General features: G+C 37.4%; 1 protein-coding gene across 1 annotated transcript in view; it reads right to left on the bottom strand.

Moving 5' to 3' along the window:
* The window catches only part of LOC124598759 (protein 5NUC-like), an 84,401-nt gene that overhangs the window by 52,739 nt on the left and 11,610 nt on the right, over positions 1 to 20,052 (bottom strand). The window contains exons 2-4 of the mRNA XM_047136024.1: positions 19,009 to 19,172; positions 6,427 to 6,597; positions 4,998 to 5,103 (exon numbers count right to left, since the gene is read on the bottom strand). Coding sequence (XP_046991980.1) covers positions 4,998 to 5,103; positions 6,427 to 6,597; positions 19,009 to 19,172 — 441 coding nt within the window. The remainder of the gene's footprint in view (positions 1 to 4,997; positions 5,104 to 6,426; positions 6,598 to 19,008; positions 19,173 to 20,052) is intronic.

Raw genomic sequence — 20,052 nt, 5'->3', positions numbered from 1 at the left:
GAGAAGCATCATCATATTTTGCTGTTGTCATTTTCATACGTTTGTTAGTTGAATCTATTTAGTTTCATACGTCATTCTGGTTAACACTGAGAAAGATTTAATCAAGTGATTGACTTGTGCCTTCCTCACAGTAATATGTTTTCAGTTTTGCAACTTTTCTTTGGTCATTTAAACAGTTACAACATTATCTGGAGGATCTAATCAGTGGTGCTAATGAACTTGAAATAAATTTTGTTTGCAATACTTTGGTCCTCCATGATCACAGTTAAAACAAACTGTTGTGTTTCAAAATTCTGTTCTGCAATTTCGATTGGCAATCAAATGGTGCCACCCTGGTGGTTACCTGGCCACTGTAAGGATGCTGAACACTGTATGCCCATGTCATTTAAAAAAGACTGACTGCAGTGTGACGAGCTCTTTCAGTGTCATACGGCTCCCATTGTATTATGAAACACACCAGGTTGAAACATCCTCTAGTAATGTTAGAAGTCAATTATTCACTTCCTTCATTAATTAATTTTAGAAAGAAAACCTGTAAACATGTACTGATACCTTCACATTATGTTCTAATCATTGTCATACAAGTGTTTCAGTTGATTTTACTCCTTCAGATTCTCTGAAACCAGCTTCAGCTACCTTCATGGTACCATCACCATCACAGTCCTATATCACCAACTGAGGTCACTGCACAGTGACATAATACTGTACTCATATATCAAGATCTTGATTGCTAGATGAAAATAAAATATTGTTTCACCTAGATTTAAAACCCCATGGAGGTTGTTGAATTCACTCATGGTGAATTCTTTCAGGGAGTGGGGAGCATATTTACAAGGTGCCCCAAGCTCCAAACACAATAAACTTTTTATCATTTAAATTTTACAAAGAGGTCACCTTTTTTGTCTGTCACCTTTCTGCTGATATAGCGACAATCAACTGGCTCATGCTAGAATAGGCTGAATTGTCAGCAAAGTTGCTGTCACACCACAGGATCACCTGACTTGTGAGACAGAGAACTCTTGGAATCACAGCCAAAATGCATCCCTCTCTTTTCTTCCAAGCTGCCACCAAAGCAGATGCTAAATGGATTAGTCTTCTTTACCTTCACATTTTCGTTCTAATCTGAGATGGATCTGGGCTGGAGCTATCTTCTTTCACCCTCTGGCAAAGAGCAAATAAAACAACAGTGTTTCTCTTTCTGAACATGAGTGCCATATATTAATTACAAGCTTTCCAGTCATGACAACACCCCCAAGTAGATGTACACAACGTTCAGAAACAAAGTACATAAGAATTTAGAGGTGGATGACAGAAAGCTGGAAGAAGTAGCATCCATTAGATTCTTAGGTATCACAGTGGATAATGAGCTGAAATGGAAACAGCATATTAATTTTGTGAAAACTTAGCTCTACCATATTCATAATAAAACAGCTATCACAATAAGCAGATAAACGTCTTCTGTGCACAGTATACCATGCATTCTTTGAACCATATATGCTCTATGGCATGACAGTGTGAGAAAACTCAAACATTCAGTTGACAAAAAAATACTCACATTACAGAAAAAGGCAATTAGGATCATTTTATGGAGGAGGATTTCTGAAACATGCAGTAACTACTTAAAAAATCTGGGGATCTTCACTTTTATATCTTTGTACACATATCAAACAGTAATACATTTGACACAAGATAGTCCAGAGCGGATTACAAATGCTAGTGTACACATCTACAATACACAGAGGCAGAATGAGAAGTGAAGCATACCACACCAACTGACAGTATCTGAAAATGTACCTCAGTATCTAGATATGGAGTTACTAAGAAGTTTGTCTAAAAACCCAAAAACCTGCATGATTGTCTGTACAATACTAAAACTAAACTAAACTCCTCCCGAACAGGCCATGAAGGCCCAACCGGCTGCTGTGTCATCCTCAGCCCATAGGCATCACTGGACGTGGATATGGAGGAGCATGTGGTCAGCACACCACTCTCCCAGTCATATGTCAGTTTCCGAGACCGGAGCTGTTACTTCTCAATCAAGTATCTCCTCAGTTTGCCTCACAAGGGCTGAGTGCACCCCACTTGCCAACAGTGCCTGGCAGACCAGATGGTCACCCATCCAAGTGCTAGCCCAGCCCAACAGCACTTAATTTCAGTGATCTGACGGGTACGGGTGTTACCACCGCAGCATAGCCATTGGCCTATATAATACTAGCTTTCCAAAAAAAAAATCTAAGGCTGTCCAGTGGAAAATGAATTATAACATAAATATATATCCATGTGTGTGTGTGTTTTTTAGCATTAATTATCTCCAAAGAAAGACATTTTTTGAAAGCTCAGCGGTGTTTTCAATCTTGTTTATGTGTCTCTCAATCTATCAACAACTCTACTATAGTATGAGTGATTATTAACTACCTTTGCTCCTTGCATTATTTAAATTGAACCCAAGACTTTCCAGATTGGCCTATGGAAAAGGGATGTGGAAATCTCTCCTGGATACAACTATCCAAGATATAGAGTCTGAAAGCTAGAAAGATTATTATATATTCAACTAAGTAAGATAATTATAGTGGAAATCTAGAATAAAAAATCAGCAGTTATAGAGTGCACCACAACCCAGTTTTATGGGGACTTACAAGTACAGCACAAAAATTGTTCTACATCTACATCTACATATATACTTCGTTAGCCACCAAGCGGTGTGTGGCGAAGGGCACAATTCGCATCAAAGTCATACTACTTTCCTGTCTAAGGTCGCTGTCAATACCATCAACCAGATCGTTTATGTAAATCGTAAAAAGCACAGGACCTATTACGCTGCCCTGGGGCACGCCTGAAGTTACGCTTGTTTCTGTTGAAGTCATCCCATTCAGGATGACATACTGGTCCCAGTCTGTTAGAAAACTTTCTATCCAACCACATATATCATTGGACAGACCATAAGCGCGCACTTTCTGTAGCAAGCGACAGTGTGGAACTGAGACGAACGTCTTTCGAAAGTTGAGAAATATGGCATCAACAAAGAGGGCCAGCTGTGTCTCGCATGACCACTGTTTCCTAAAACCATGCTGGTTTCTCCAAATGAGCTTCTCAGAGTCTAGAAAGGTCATTATGTTTGAACACAAAATATGTCCCATGATTCTACAACAAATCGATGTCAGTGAAATTGGCCGGTAATTATGTGCATCTGATTTTCTACCCTTTTTATAGATTGCTATGACCTGGGCCTTCTCCCAGGCCCATGGAACTTTCTGCCATTCCTCTGATAGATGACGGATAAGAATGGTGCTACATTTGTAGCATGGTCAACATAAAATCTTACGGGGATACCGTCTGGGCCAGATGCCTTCCTGGCGTCTAAGGATCTTAACTGTTATACAATCCCAGATACACTAAACACTGTGTCAGCCATCCTTTCGTTTGTTTGATAATTGAAAGGGGGAATGGTGCTGCAGTCCTCTATTGTAAACAAGTTTTTGAAAGCTAGGTTTAGAATTTCAGCCTTCTGCTTATCTACATCAGTTATATTACCCACACTGAATTATTTGCAGCATTCATAGATTTTACGTACAACCAAAATTTTTTGGGGCTATTTTTAGAATCTGCAGATAAAATATTGCTTTCAAATTCGTTAAAAGAATCTCTCACATTGTCTTTCTGACAGCTGCTTTCATTTTGCATAATTTCTGTTTGTCAGCAGGGCAGTGACTATGTTTAAAATGACTGTGCAAAATTCTCTGCTTTCTCAGCAACTTCCTAATATGTTTTTTGTACCAAGGTGCATCCTTTCCCTCCCCTATACTTTAGCTAGGCACATACTTCTCTAGCACACAGTGGACAATACCTTTAAATTCTGACCAAAGATGCTCAATATGTTGTTATTTTTGTGATGACTTTATCTCAGTTCCTTCCTTAAGGAGGGTGGAGGAAGAGACATAGAGAGAGAGGAAGAGGAAGAGGAAGAGGAAGAGGAAGAGGAAGAGGAAGAGAGAGAGAGAGAGAGGGAGAGAGAGTGGTAAAGGTTGAATAAGAAAAATATGCCACTGAGACCCCAGAATGAGAGGAATCAGGCTGTAGCAAGGACACGGGTAGACAACAGACAATGATGGAGCAGGAGGCACTACATCCTACACTGTCATCCTTGTGTACCCTCATTCCCAATAGCATGTTTCTTACAATTCTGGGGTCTCAGTGATATGACTTTCTTTTTCAACCTTCCTCACTCTTATTTCTCTTTCTCTTGTTCCTAACAAAGGAACTAATAGTCTCACTTTTACATGTGTCTTTTGGCAGTCCTACACATTTTGACTCCTAAAGGTAAGTGGTTGCCAGCAGGTGTCTCATATTTATTAGTTTTCTTGATTGATTCTTCTTTCAATATAAACTGTTATTTTTCAAACTTTTCTCCATACTAGAAGCTGTCACAAGCATTAAATCCCACACAGAAGTTTGATCTCTCTCTCTCTCTCTCTCTCTCTCTCTCTCTCTCTCTCTCGCTCGCTCTTGCTCTCTTTCTTTCTCTCTCTCTCTCTCTCTCTCTCTCTCTCTCTCTCTCTCTCTCTCTCTCTCTCTCTCTTTCGCTCTTGCTCTCTTTCTCTGTCTCTCTCTCTCTCTCTCTCTCTCTCTCTCTTTTGCTCTTGCTCTCTCTCTCTCTCTCTCTCTCTCTCTCTCTCTCTCTCTCTTGCTCTTGCTCTCTTTCTCTCTCTCTCTCTCTCTCTCTCTCTCTCTCTCTCTCTCTCTCGCTCTTGCTCTCTTTCTCTCTCTCTCTCTCTCTCTCTCTCTCTCTCTCTCTCTCTCTCTCTCTCCCCCCCCCCCCCCCCCTCAATCCCTCCCTCACTCTCTCATCCATCCCCAGTCTTTAACCATTACAGTCAGTTTAAACTGTTCACATCTGCTCTTATGTTTATTATTTCCATATGCAATTGTAGGAGTCAACTTGCTTGATCTTACAGAAAACTACATCATAATAGTTAGTTACAAAAAGTCACTATACTTGCCCATTAAAATTATAATGTCATTGTCTCCTGTCACCAGTGCTGCCACTTCTTTTTTAATGTACTCCATTTCATCTTGTAATGTTACATCATTGACGCCCATTGCATCCTTTAAAAAGACAAAAGTTCTTGTAATATCTATTGTAATCTTTAATTTAATATTACTGATGTGCTTCACAGAATTAATGCTGACAGTTGTTGTGGTTAGAGCATTCACTGATTCATTCATTTGTAATGAACTCTCACAACAACTTTATTAACAACTGCAGTAATGTAACTACAAAATAGTTTGATCTGCCTTATAAAAATGCTCATCAAAATGCACCGAGTGAGCTAACTACACATTTATTTACCAATTTAATTAGGCAGTGAGAAGTGACTGAATCAGATGTTTAATTAAATTACACAAGACAGCTAAATGAACATCATAGCTGTATGTGTTGGTAAATGCAGTCACACATTATAAAATCACTTAAATAATAATTCTTCTGTGTTTAAGTACTGATTTTAATTAATTAATCAAAATTTTCCATAGTGTTGCCCATAATTTAAATTCTATTACAGATACATAAATTTGTATAGCATCAATGGAAACAGCAGGCTCATTTCCTACAAAACTTAATGGCTATTTATGTATGTGTTGCAACTATTGAAGGCACAGTCAACAAGAACTGAATATAATCTCATCATTTGAAATGTGAAATCATTCTAATTAAGACTGTGGGTGAACCACTAAATATATATTTCATTGTAATACATCATTTTAATCAGCATTTCAGTGCTCTTCAACTGACACCTCTAGCTTTAAGATCACATTTCTGTATCAAAAGTTGTAATTCAGACTGGTGGTTTTTCTCACTCACTGACTGACGTAAATTTGTGGAAATCGCAAGGTTAGTGGAACCAATCTTATAAAAGTTGGGCACCATCATCGCTCTGATAAGATGCTACTCTGAGTACCAATTTAGCTGTACAATTTCATGAACTTAGAAGTTTTTCTATTCAAAAACTTAGAAAATTTTCACGCTTCAATGTGGACTTTGAATTTTCACAGCACTTGGCACTTAGCATAATTTTGTCGAGTGTTGGATGGCCTTGTGTTTATCACAATTAGTGCTGGCCTGGAGATATAATATTTTGGGATTTTGGAACAGTGAGCTCATGCATTTAATTTTGCAGTTCTACCAGATTTATTTAAAATTTATAGCGAGTTTGTATCCATTATAAGGGGGGCTAGAGTCATGTCATATCTGATTAGCTTTGGCAAGTAGATTTTTTTTCAACAGTCTGCCAGTGGCAGTGACAACAAGCAAATGGCTTTGACCCCATCCCCCACCCTCACCCATCCAGTTTCCTCCTGACCACACATGTGTAGGATAATCTTTAAGCAAAACACTACTTCATAAATATCATTAGATTGATTTTTACTTACTGCCTTTTCCTTATCAATAAATCCAACAAATGCAATTTTGCATCCACTTTTTTGTATCTGTTTTGTAGATTGCTCTTTGTAATTAAAGGGGACCAGTACATCTTTTAGACCTTCCTTATAAATCTGCTCTGCTGCATCTGTACCATATCTGAACATACCAGGTTCAGCTGCCTGTAAAAAAAATTACTTCTAATATACAGAGATAAGGAAACATACCAAAAAAGATAAAAGTCTGTGGATGTCCATAGTACTCTAGTGCATAGGCTGTACAGAACTGCTCTCAAGGAAAACCTGTAAGATATGCATGCACACTTAAAAAGAGTTTGTGAGGCAAATGAATACCAACAGTCTTTCTTATTCTTTGCTTCACAGCTGCTACAATTATCTTGAAAAAAGTAGTTTTCCCCATGTACGAAATTGACTACTTTCAATAGCTGAATAACAGTCAAAATTGATTCACAGGACATTAAGGATACAACCTAGGGTGGAGCTATAGAATGAGGAAGATGAAACAGGAACTCTTTAATCAACAGTATGCCAGATCCTCACAAAGCATAAAATCAGAGAGAATTTCCACCTCCGTTCAAGATAACTTTGTGGTTCCATAAAAAATGAATTGATACTTCATAAGGCTGGAAATAACAGGATCCGTCAAAGGTAAAGGTCCCGAGTTTGAGTCTTGATCCGGTACACAGTTTTAATCTGCCAGGAAGTTCCTCTGCAGTTGTTGGCTGCCTTACAATGGGCAGACGATGTGAACAACTCATGAGAGTCATCAAACATTGATGATACACATGGCTCTTAGAGCCTGATAAATTGGCTGTAGCACAGCAGTGCATTGATACAGGACATTCTGCGTGGTATGACAGTGTCAAAACTGTTGCATCAACCTCGTCTTTTGCAGACTCAAGTGGGAAACAATCTATCAAAATTCTCCTGACAAAGGATTTAATGAATCCCAATAGCAGTTTCAGCGGGCAAATCATTGAATCCAGGCGTTTTGATTAGCTCTCAAGGAACACCCTATAATACCACTTTCATTGAACATTGTCTCAAGATGTTTTGGACCCCACATCATCGATTATGATCCTGAGTCAGTTACAAGAAGTTAATTCAAACTTTGTAGCCTCCCAGCAAATAACCCAGAGATATGAGTACCTGCAGCTGCCACAATGGATTTCTGAAACTCAGGTTTAAAGGATGACATGCATGCTATAGTTTCAAGAGGTCAAGCCACTCAGAAGATGGACATAAAGGTACAACATATAGGAAGCTGGCTTATTGACTTCAGAAGGACCAGGTGAAGTGGATTTGAGAGTAGATGTTGAGGATGGAGGAAAGAGCAAATGTTGTCCCTGCCATGCAACCAGATCATAAAAATTCTTTCAGTGAATTTGAACCAGACAAGGGGTTTCAGGTGTTGACTGGACAGTGTAATAAAACTTCTTGTTCAGTCCAAAGACTGGTTTGCTGGAGCTCTCCATGCTACTCTATCCTGTGCAAACCTCTTCATCTCCAAGTAACTATTGCAACCTACATCCTTCTAAATCTGCTTACTATTTTAATCTCTCGGTCTCCCTGTGCAATTTTTACCCTTCACACTTCCCTCTAGCACTGAATTGATGATCCCTTGATGCCTTATCCCTTCTTCTAGTCAGGTTGTAGCACAAATTTTTTCTTCTCCTCAATTCTATTCAGTACCTCCTCATTAGTTACATGATCTACCCATTTAATCTTCAGCATTCTTCTGTAGCATCACATCTCAATAGCTTATATTCTCTTCTTGTCTAAACTGTTTATCATTCATGTTTCATTTCCATACATGGCTACACTCCATACAAATACTTTCAGAAAAGACTTCCTGACACTTAAATCTATGCTTGATGTTAACAAATTTCTCTTCTTCAAAAATACTTTTCTTGTCATTGCCAGTATGCATTTTATATCCTCTGTACTTCAGCCATCATCAGTTAATTTTTGTCCCAAATAGCAAAACTCATCTACTACTTTAAGTGTCTCATTTCCTAAGCTAATTCCATAAGCACCACCTGATTTGATTTGACTGCATTCCATTATTTTCATTTTGCTTTTGTTGATGTTAATCTCATATCCACCTTTCAAGACACTGCCCATTCCATTTAACAGCTCTGCCAAGATCTTTTCTATCTCTGAAAGAATTACAATGTCATCAGCAAACCTTAAAGTTTTTATTTCTTCTCCCTGGACTTTATTTCCTACTCCAATTTTGTTTTGTTTCTATTACTGCTTGCTCAATACAGCAATTGAATAATATTAGGGATAGGCTATAACCCTGTCTCACTCCCTTCTCAACCACTGCTTCCCTTTCATGCCCCTCAACTCTTATAATCCATCTAGTTTCTGTATAAATTGTAAATAGCCTTTTGCTCCCGATATTTTTCCTCTGCCACCTTTAGAATTTGAAAGAGAGTATTCCAGTCAACAATTCCATTATAAAACACCTGTCTGACACAGAAAAATGTGAATATAGGCGTCCCACAGGGAAGTTTATTAGGCCCAATATTGTTTCTTATATACATTAATGACTTCCCACAAAGTATCAGACATGGAGAAAAAATACTTTTGGCTGATGACAGCAACATAGTAATAACAGGTGAAAATCCAACTGTCAGAAAGAGCAAACGAGGCTCTCAATGATGTCCACAACTGGTCATTAAAAAATAAAGTAACCCTAAATGTAAAGAAAACTAACTATATTAACTTCCAATTGACCAAAAAACACAATGCCACTAGAATAAAAGTTAATAATAATGAATTAGAGTGTGTAACAAGTGCCAAATTCTTAGGGATGAATGTAGACAGCCAATTGAAATGGACAAACCATGTCAACATTTTGGCAAAGAAATTATCCACAGCATGCTATGCTCTTAGAATCCTTGCACCGGTATGCAATAATACCTGTCTTAAAATAACATATTACGGATATCTACACTCAGTCCTCAGCTATGGGATCATGTTTTGGGGAACAAGTGCCAGCAACATACAAACTGTGTTCAAAGTACAAAAAAGATACATAAGGATAATAACAAACAGCAACAACAGGGCCCACTGTCTAGAATTATTTAGAAAGCTAGGCATTCTAACTGCTTCTTGTGCATATATCTTTCAGAACATTATGTTCATTAAGAAAAATCTCAACATGTACAACACAAACAGCCTAATACATGACCATGAAACAAGAGCTTGTCACCACATCCATCTAGATAGAAAGAACAAGGCAAAAATGCAAAAAAGTATATTTTATAGTGGGATAAAACTGTATAACAAATAACCACAGGAAATTACAGAAATAAATGAGCCCCTCACTTTCAGACAAAAGCTTAAAACTTTCTTAGTAAGTAAAAGTTGTTATACTGTAAAAGAATATTTAACATAGATGTAGATTATTAGCAACATATGACATTATCACCAAAATATTATGTAATTATAAATGTGCGTATGACTAGTTATAAAATATATCTAAAAACAAAGATGGTTATAATAGATGTCTGCTTGTGTCTGTATATGTGTGGATGGATACGTGTGTGTGTGCGCGCGAGTGTATACCCGTCCTTTTTTCCCCCTAAGGTAAGTCTTTCCGCTCCCGGGATTGGAATGACTCCTTACCCTCTCCCTTAAAACCCACTTCCTTTCGTCTTTCCCTCTCCTTCCCTCTTTCCTGATGAGGCAACAGTTTGTTGTGAAAGCTTGAATTTTGTGTGTATGTTTGTGTTTGTTTGTGCGTCTGTCGACCTGCCAGCACTTTCATTTGGTAAGTCACATCATCTTTGTTTTTAGATATATTTTTCCTATGTGGAATGTTTCCCTCTATTATGACTAGTTATAAAAACTACACAAAATATGAGAAACCTGTTTCACTGTAAATGTAAATGTGTGCTCATGTGTTGTAAACTGATGACATCCATACAATATTTATTGTTCCACAGATGAATGAGTAAATAAATAAATAAACAAATAAATAAATAAATTGTCAAAAGCTTTCTCTAAGTCTTCAAGTGCGATAGATGTAGGTTTATCTTTCCTTAATATATCTTCTAAGATAAATCATACGGTCAGTATTGCCTACATTTCTTCAGAATCCAAACTGATCTTTCCTGAAGAGAGCATCTACCAGTTGTTCCATTCTTTTGCAAAGGATTTGTGTTAGTATTTTGCACCTGTGACATATTAAACTGATAGTTCAGTAATTTTCACACGTGTCAGCACCTGCTTTCTTCGTAATCCTTCTTGAAGTCTGTGGGTATTTCACATGTGTCATACATCTTGCTCACCATATGGAAGAGTTTTGTCATGGCTTGCTCTCCCAATGCTATCAGTAGCTATAACAGAATTCTGTCTATTCCTGGTCCTAGTTTTGACTTAAGTCTTTCAGTGCTTTGTCACATTCTTCACGCAGTATTATATATTCCTTCTCATCTTCATCTATGCCCTCTTCCATTTCCATAATACTGTACTTAAGTACATCTCCTTTGTTTAGACTTCTACGTATTTCTTCCACCTTTCTGCTTTCCATTCTTTGCTTAGGACTGATTTTCCATCTCAACTCTTGATATTCATACAGGTAGTTCTCTTTCCTTCAAAAATCTCTTTAATTTTCTTGTATGCAGCATCTATCTTACCACTAGTGATGTATGCTCCTCTAGCCATTTCTGCTTAGCAATTTTGCACTTCCTGTCAATCTCAATTTTTAGATGTTTGTATTCCCTTTCACATACCTCAATTATTTCATTTTTATATTTTCTCCTTTCATTGATTAAATTCAATATCTCTTGTGTTAGCCAAGGATTTCTACTAGCCCTCATCTTTTTACATACTTGGTTGTCTGTTGCCTTCCCTATTTTGTCTCTCAAAGCTACCTATTCTTCCTCAACTGTATTCCTTTCCCCTTTTGTTGTCAGTTATTCCCTAATGCTCCCACTGAAACTTTCTATAACTCTGGTTCTTTCAGTTTATTGAGGTCCTATCTCCTTAAATTACTGCCTTTTTTCAGTTTCTTCAGTTTTAATCTACAGTTAATGACCAATAAATTGTGGTTTGTGTCGACATTTTCCCTAGGAAATGTCTTACAATTTAAAACCTGGTTCCAAAATCTCTGTCTTACCATTATATAATCAACCTGAAATCTTCCGAGTGTCCAGGTCTCTTCCACTTATACAACCCTTTTTCATGATTCTTAAACCAAGTGTTACCTATGATTAAATTATGCTCTGTACAAAATTCTACCAGACAGCTTTCTCTTTCATTCCTTACCCCATTCCATATTCATCTACTACTTTTCCCTCTCTTCCTTTTTCTACTATTGAATTCCAGTCCCCCACAACTATTAAATTTTTGTCCCCCTTAACTATCTGAGTAATTTCATTTATCTCATCATATGTTTCCTCAATCTCCTCCTCATCTGTGCAATTAGCTGGCTTACTGACTTGTACTACTGTGATGCATGCAAGCTTCGTGTCTATCTTGGCTACAATAATAGGTTCACTATGCTGTTCACAGTAGATTACCCGTGTTCCTGTTTTGTTATTCATCATTAAAAGTACTCCTGCATTATCACTATTTGATTTTGTATTTATAACCCTGTATTCACCTGACCAGAAGCCTTGTTCCTCCTGTCACCGAACCTCACTAATTCACACTTTAGCTAGTTTTAACCTGTCCATTTCCCTTTTTAAATTTTCTAATCTACCTGACCAGTTAAGGGATCTGACATTCCATGCTCTGATCCATAGAAAGCTAGTTTTGTTTCTCCCGATAATAATATCCTCCTACGTAGTCCCTGACTGGAGATATGAATGGGAGACTATTTTACCTCCAAAATATTTTACCCAAGAGGATGTCGTCATCATTTAACCATACAGTAGAGCTGCATGCCCTTGGGAAAAATTACAGCTGTAGTTTTCCCTTGCTGTCACTATCTTTCGCTGCAGTCTGTCACTATCTCAGCATGGCAAGTGCTGTGAAAATGTGACCAGCCACCCACATTAGTAACTTACTTCAAAAATTAATGAATCAACTTTGGGAAACAAGAGGGTGTTGATGGTCAGAATATGGTGTAACCATCTGGGATTTTCTGAAAGGGAAATGTGAATACTATGTTGAACTATGTTTCCCGTTGCAGATTAAAACAGGTTATGGTGAGATAAATGTACTAATCGATCTTGGATCATATAAAATGACCAATACCATATCGAAAACATAAAAACCAAATACCCACCACTAAATAGCTAAGTGAAAACGTTTAAATGTCAACTTTTATAAACCCTTAATGTAATTACAATGATGATTATGGACTTCTCAAAATTGATAGGCAATTATTTTATTTTATTTATGTAATGCTTGTTTCAAAGATGATTTTGCCTAAATAGATCAATATATGATACATGTTAGAGGTAAATCTTTGTTTTTTGTGCAGTGAGTTGGCTGGACAAGTTTTGAAGTGCAAGGACACAATACAAGCTATTTGTGTTATATTGATTTGTATCGTGAAGTGAAATTGTGACATTTGCCTGATTTATTTCTTTGTTGATAGTCCTCAGCAGTGTTGATGTACTGCACTGTTATACTGGCTGAAATATGGGGGTGGGTGGGGATGGAAGTTCAACAATGGCTACTGTAAATGATGTAGCCGACAGTTGCACAGTTGCGTTTCACAGTTATTTACTTTCACTGTTCACAACCTCCCAATATTACACAATTATATGGCCAGTTCACTACTGGTAATTGTTGATAAGCCTCATTAATAGGTTGCAGAAAACATCAGCATACTGCTACAACAGTTTGCTGTTGAACATCTATGAGCAGTAAAAACCTAACCACACAGTTCACAGTTCTTGCAGAATAATACGGTATGTGTGACACTATTTTTCAAATGAATTAAACAGACATTGCCATTAATTGTTCTAACACATGGCCTATTTGTGTTACACTTATTCCAGTGTTAAGTTGACACAGTGTTGTTAATCTAACGGATACATGTTTCATGTCTGAAAATCGGCCATGGACTGACTGTCTCAAGACCAAAAATCAGTCCTTTGTGTATCCTCACAATAATAGGCACTGAAACTATACATAGTTCAATGATTAAGTTACAGAAATTACAATTAAAACATAACTCATTCAATTAACTAAATACATAAAAAAATTCCTTCTTTTCAACAGTTCCTTCAGCAATACTTTTGACTAACCTGGTAATTATTTTGGAATAAGTTAAGAGCCGGCTTTGCTAATACATTTTCGAATAGAACCAAATAAATACCATTAGTGAACTGGCCATATAATTGTGTAATATTGGGGGGTTGTGAACAGTGAAAGTAAAGAACTGTGAAACGCAACTGTGGAACTGTCGGTTACATCATTTACAGTAGCCATTGTTGAACTTCCACCCCCACCCACCCCCATATGCATACGTGGAGAACTTGTTTGTGCAGAAATTGCCAACATATTGTAGCTGAGGCGGAATAAGGGAAACCAGCCTGCATTTGCCGAGGCAGATGGAAAACCGTCTAATAACCATCCACAGACTGGTTGGCTCACCGGACCTCAACACAAATCCGCTGGGTGGATTCGTGCTGGGGACCAACGCTCCTTCCCGCTGTGGCGTCGCAACTAGTGCGTGATCACCCATTTGTCTATTAAAAGCTTTACTTCAGAATGTATGTGGGCTGCAATGTAAGCCGGTAGAGTATTATACGGTCAGTAATGGACGAGTTGTGTCCTGCAGACTGACGTCATGACCATCTGTTGCAGCAGCGCGTGTGGAAGCAGTGGAGTAGTGCTGGCAGGCCACTTACAATATACGAAACTAAAAATATTAATAACTAATAAAGGAATAACCTGAGGAACATCATATTTGATGTACATCCTTCTGTCGTGAAAACAAACAATATTTCAAAGTCTGAGATCCAAAATAGTTGTATTTTGGAAATTAGTAAAATTCCATAAAAAAATGTAATTTTCCAACAGTCAAGAATTTAAATAAATACAGTGATGTAATAGTTCACCTTCAGTGACTATGTACAATGATCTGATGACACTTTCAGTGTTCATATATAAATTTGGAATGTTTTTAGTTTCAGAAAACCTCTGTGACTTTTCTATAATAATAGTTTCAAGAATTCTAAGTAAATATGTGTATCGTGTGTTAGGGTGCGTGTGAATGAGAATGCGTGCATGAGAGTATGTGAGACATTCGGCATCATTAAAAATCATTCATGTAATTCTCTACAGGAACTGGCAAGTGTTCCAACTCTGTAATGTGGGAACGAGTCCACTAGTGGTTCCCCTACTAGTGAATGTCGGATGTCCAAGTATGTATGCTTATGTATAAGACAGCCAGAACATTCGCGACTACATAATAAATTTCCAGATATAGAGCAAAGCTTATAGTTCATTTTGGTTTTGTTTATTTAATTAGAGAGTTTTGTGTTACTTAATTTGATGACGTCAATGAGCCTAGAGAAGTGGTTGGTGCTTGTTAGATTTTGGCGCGAGCCGCGCCCTAGAAGTGAGTTCTCATTGGTCGTAAGTGTTGACAGCCAATGAGAAGCGAGACGGTTGGCCACCTAGCGAGAAAATATAGTTTTGAGTGGTGGAAGAGTGAGAGAGGAGTCACAAGCTAGCTTTGATTGGAGGCGGTTATGCTGGATGTGACTTTTCGCATTATGTGTAGGATGAAGTCTTGGAATGACTTCCGCATTATGGTCCAGTGTTAATGGTATCTGGTAGTGACCAGAAACTGTTTATGAAAACTTTAGAGTGTTGTGGTAATTCGTTCTGACGAAAATCGCAAGTGAACTTTGAATTATATAGCGTGGTGATACTGAGTATATTCTTACTGAGTATTTTATGGCGAGCATAAACTTTTACTAAAGACAACCACTGAATATCATGTGCAGAAGTAATTGGCCAATCATTGACTGTGTTACAAGTAATTGGTTTTAGAACTTGGGAAGGTAAAAGTTCTGGCTGTTTTAGGTATGGTGATAACTGTGAGCAGAAACTTTAGTAATTTTCATAAATGTGGGTTGATGATCTTGCTTAATGGCAATAAAGATCTATTGCAGGTTTAAATTTGAACTTCATGTTTAAAGCATGAGTGACATCCCCTTTCCGAATCATTTCTTTAAAGTACATAGACAATTTTCAGCAAATTTTACTTATAGTGGCCTCCGGCGTGTAGCTATGAGGTTACAGTTTCCTCAACACTGCTTTTCTGTGATCTCGTAAGTAGCTGCAGTCAGGAGTTTACATGCGAAGATCTACCGCTGTAAAGAGGTAGGTGAACAAAAATTATAAAAGAAATTGCATTGCAGCAGTGATGTATAATCCGTAGCAATTGGTGCATTGCACGCACGTAAAAAAAAAAAAAAAAAAAAAAATCCGTCGCATCGCCAGGAAAGCTGTGCATTAGACTGCACAGCCAACTGGGCAATTTGAACTAATACATCTGACTCAAATGGAAAATACAAAGCATTCATTAATAAAGTTGCCTCCACTTTTGAGAATTGTTTTCCCCTAAAGGTAACTCAACTCACACACAAGTCAAAAAATAAACCGTGGATTACACAAGGAATAAAGATATCTACTATCTAGGAACAGCTGTGAGGTTAGAACTGTAATGCATTACAAAGAATACTGCAAAATATTGAAGCAAGTAATCCAGAAATCAAAGCAACTTTATTATGAGAAAAAGATAATTACATCAGGTAACAAAATAAAAATTGTGTGGGATATTGTGAAGACGGAGATAGGTGGGATCAAAAAGGAAGAGGAACAGGTAGCTGTAAAAATAAATGAAACTTTGGTAACAAGGACAGTTAGTGTTGCAAACCTCTTAAACAACTACTTCATTTCTGTTACTGACAGCTTGGGGTTACCAGGTTCGGTGAACAGTACAATGGAGTATCTGAGACCAATCTTTAAAAATAACTTCAGTAAAATGGAAATGACACTCACATCTCCCAAAGAAGTGGTATCCATCATAAAATCCTTAAAATCCAAGTATTCCAGTGGGTATGATAACATATCAACAAAGTTAATCAAAGAGTGCTCATGCGAGTTAAGTTCTATTTTAAGTTAATTGTGTATTAATCTCTTGTCAGCGGAACATTTCCAGACTGGCTAAAATATGCTGAACCTAACCTCATTACAAGAAGGGGGATAAAGAGATACCATCAAACTATTGACTGATTTGACTTTTGCTGGCTTTCTCAAAAATATTTGAAAAGGTTGTGTTCAAGCGTCTCCTTAAGCATCTGACTGCAAATTATGTATTGTCCAAGTCACACTTTGGATTTCTGTAGGGTTCTGATATAGAGAAAGCTATTTACACTTACAGTGGGAATGTACTTAATTCATTATATACTAAATTATGGGCTACTGGCATTTTCTGTGACCTATCAAAAGCCTTTGACTCTGTGAACCACAACATTCTCCTAAGTAAATTAGAGTATTATGGTGTCACTGGCAATGCTGCGAAATGGCTTGAGTCTTATCAATTTAACAGGAAACAAAGGGTGCCATTGCGAAATACCTGTGCAGTAAGCAGTCAGTCTTCATCTGACGGAATTAACTACATGTGGTGTTCCTCAGGGTTCCATTTTTCTTGTTTATATTAATGACCTCTCATCTGTTACATTGCCAGATGCTAAGTTTGTTTGCAGATGATACAAACATTGCGATGAGTAGCAAGTCAAGTACAGATTTAGAAATAGCTGCTAATCAAATTTTCACTGACATTAATAAGTGGTTTAAAGCTAATTCTTTGTCATTAAACTTTGAGAAAACCCACTATATGCAGTTCAGAACCTTTTAGAGATTTCCTTCCAGCATGAGTATAACATATGAAGACATGCAGATCAAAGAGGTTGACAGTGTTAAATTTCTGGGATTACAACTCGATAATAAATTCAGTTGGGAAGTGTATACCACAGAATTGCTTAAGCGCCTAAACAAGTCTGTATTTGCCGTGAGAATGATGTCAGATGTAGGAGATATAAATATAAAAAAACTTGCATACTTTGCTTACTTTCATTCTATTTCATTGTATGGGATCATTTTCTGGTGCAACTCATCAAACCGAGCAAAAGTTTTTTGGGTGCAAAAGTGTGTGATAAGAATCATTTGTGGTGTAAATTCAAGAACATCTTGTAGAAACCTTTTCAAGAAACTTTGTATGCTAACCACTGCTGCTCAGTATATTTATTCCTTAATGAAATTTGTTGCAAGTAATTTACAACCAATAGCTCAGTACACAGTATCAATACTAGGAATAAGAAGAATCTACACAAAGGCCTAAAATCACTTGCCTTGGTCCAAAAAGGGGTCCAATATTCAGGAACACACATTTTTAATAAATTGCCAGCAACCATTAAAAACTTGGTTTTAGATAAAGCACAGTTTAAACAGAGTTTGAAAGACTTTTTGATAGGCAACTCCTTCTACTTCATAGATGATTATCTTAACAGAGACTGTTAAGTCAGCTTAATAAAAATATCTGTTGGATTTCAGTTTTGACAACACTTGGTCACAACAGTCAAGATTAGGTATTTTGTGTATGATAAATTCATTAATAGTGGATAACAGTGTTTCATTCTGACAGTGTGTTAATTCTTTAATATTAGCTGTCCCAGTTTACTGCATTGTATTAGCTTATTTTTGTCTATCTCCTCACAAATGGTCAGGGTAGTAAGTATTATATTCAAATGTTTTATGTTTTTGTGTCATACTTTCTGACATGTTCCACACCCATGAGAATCATCTCATTTTTTGGGTCTGTGGAATGAAAACTGAATCTAATCTAATCTGTACTTGCTCCTCCCTGCCATTTGACACAGCAGCCTTCCCCATGTCTTACATGTTTCTGCTTATCAATTTTACTCAAAATGTAGACTTACATGTGCTTACTGTCCTAACTGTTTGTGTGTTAGTGCTCACTGCTTGCTAGAATTGCCCTGTGGTCACTGATGCCAGTTTATATGTGAATATCCTCAAGGAGGCCAGGTCTTTTTTCACCAACAAGTCTAGTGTTTTTTCATTATAGGTAGGATGATGAAACAGCTGATCTAGGTAATTTTCAGGGGAAGTTTCTATAAATGTTTCATAGGTCATGTTCAGAATCGGCTGTGATTTTCAGGACATAGTGGCAAATTTAATGTGACCATCATATCTGTGTTTCTCAGTATAATATTTTATAAGTTCACCAACTCATGGTAGTAAGTTTAATCAATATCATGTCTTAAGAATCAATAAAGCTTTAATTTGTGATAGAAATTAAATTATGTAAGTGCAATGCTGCTGAGCTGTCTAAGCTGTCTATGGTGTCTGAGGTGTCTAAGAAAATTTATTACAGTGTCTTCTACAGAGGTCACAGCTTTTATTCTTCAAATGAGTGTGCTTAGCTCTCCTTTAATTTTCAGGATTTTGTACAAGCTGCACTTTCTTATGCAGCAAATAACCACAAAAATATCAGTTCCTCATTACATGCAATGTTTTCTTAGTTCATACTCCTCATGGGAGAAGTTATAAAACAGAGTTTTTACTTACCACAGCATCAAATTGAAGACTATTCATAGCTTCAACTATGGGGTCAAACTTCAGTATACTGAACAGGCTGCCTTGCAACATATTGCCAGCATTCAACCAGATGTCTGTGTCCGCTTTCTTGTCACTCATGTATGTAGCGAGCCGCCCATAGCCTCCAAAGCAATCTTCAGTGGTGCACATCAAAATTTAAATTAACAATTAGGAACAGAAACTAGTTACTTGCTCGTAACTTTGTAATAATAAGAAAAGACCTGTAACTATATTAAATTTTAGATGTTCAAGGATAAGGAATAAATAAAGTGTAACAACAAAAGAAATGACAACATCTACATTGCAAACAAAGATATGTCTAAGTGTTGCAGCAGTTCCACTGTATGCTTCTCATAACTGTAAAATATGTTGTTGTTGTTGTTGTTGTTGTTGCTGCTGCTGCTGCTCCTGTTGTGGTATGATACAGTTCTCCATCCTAGTCTATCTTCTGCAAGTCTCTTCACCTTTGCATAACCTACTGCCACTTCAACCTGCTGCTAATTTCAGAAATTCGAAGAGAATATTCAAGGTAACATTGTCAAAAGCTTTCTTGAATCCACAGATGCTATAAATATAGATTTAACAACAACATGGGAGAGACAGATTGCTACTCCCTATACAGACGAGGCACTGAGTCAGAGACAGGCACAATGAAAATGAATACCAGAAATATTTCAGCTTTCTAACAAACTCATTCTTCGAAAGCAGAAAACGCACATACATTCACACAAGGACAACTCTCACATTCATTGCCACTGTCTCAAGGCACTGAGGTGCAACTGTAACTGTGTCTAACTTGGCCAACAGTCTAACTGCGGCATGTAGTGGGGGTAAGGTAGAGGTGTGGGGAGAGGTTGAAATAGTATGGTTATGGCGGGGCCATGTGGGGAGTGTTCAGGGATGTGATGAGGACAGGATAGGGCTGCCTTGTGCAGCATTGGGAGGCTGTGCTGGGTGGTGGGATAGACAAGGGAAAAGGATTATGCAGGGGCTTTGGTGGGTTGTAATGAATAT

This window comes from Schistocerca americana, chromosome 1 (assembly GCF_021461395.2).
Source record: "Schistocerca americana isolate TAMUIC-IGC-003095 chromosome 1, iqSchAmer2.1, whole genome shotgun sequence".
Lineage (NCBI taxonomy): Eukaryota > Metazoa > Arthropoda > Insecta > Orthoptera > Acrididae > Schistocerca > Schistocerca americana.
Note: the sequence above shows the minus strand (reverse complement) of the source record. Positions and strands in the feature narration are given on the sequence as shown.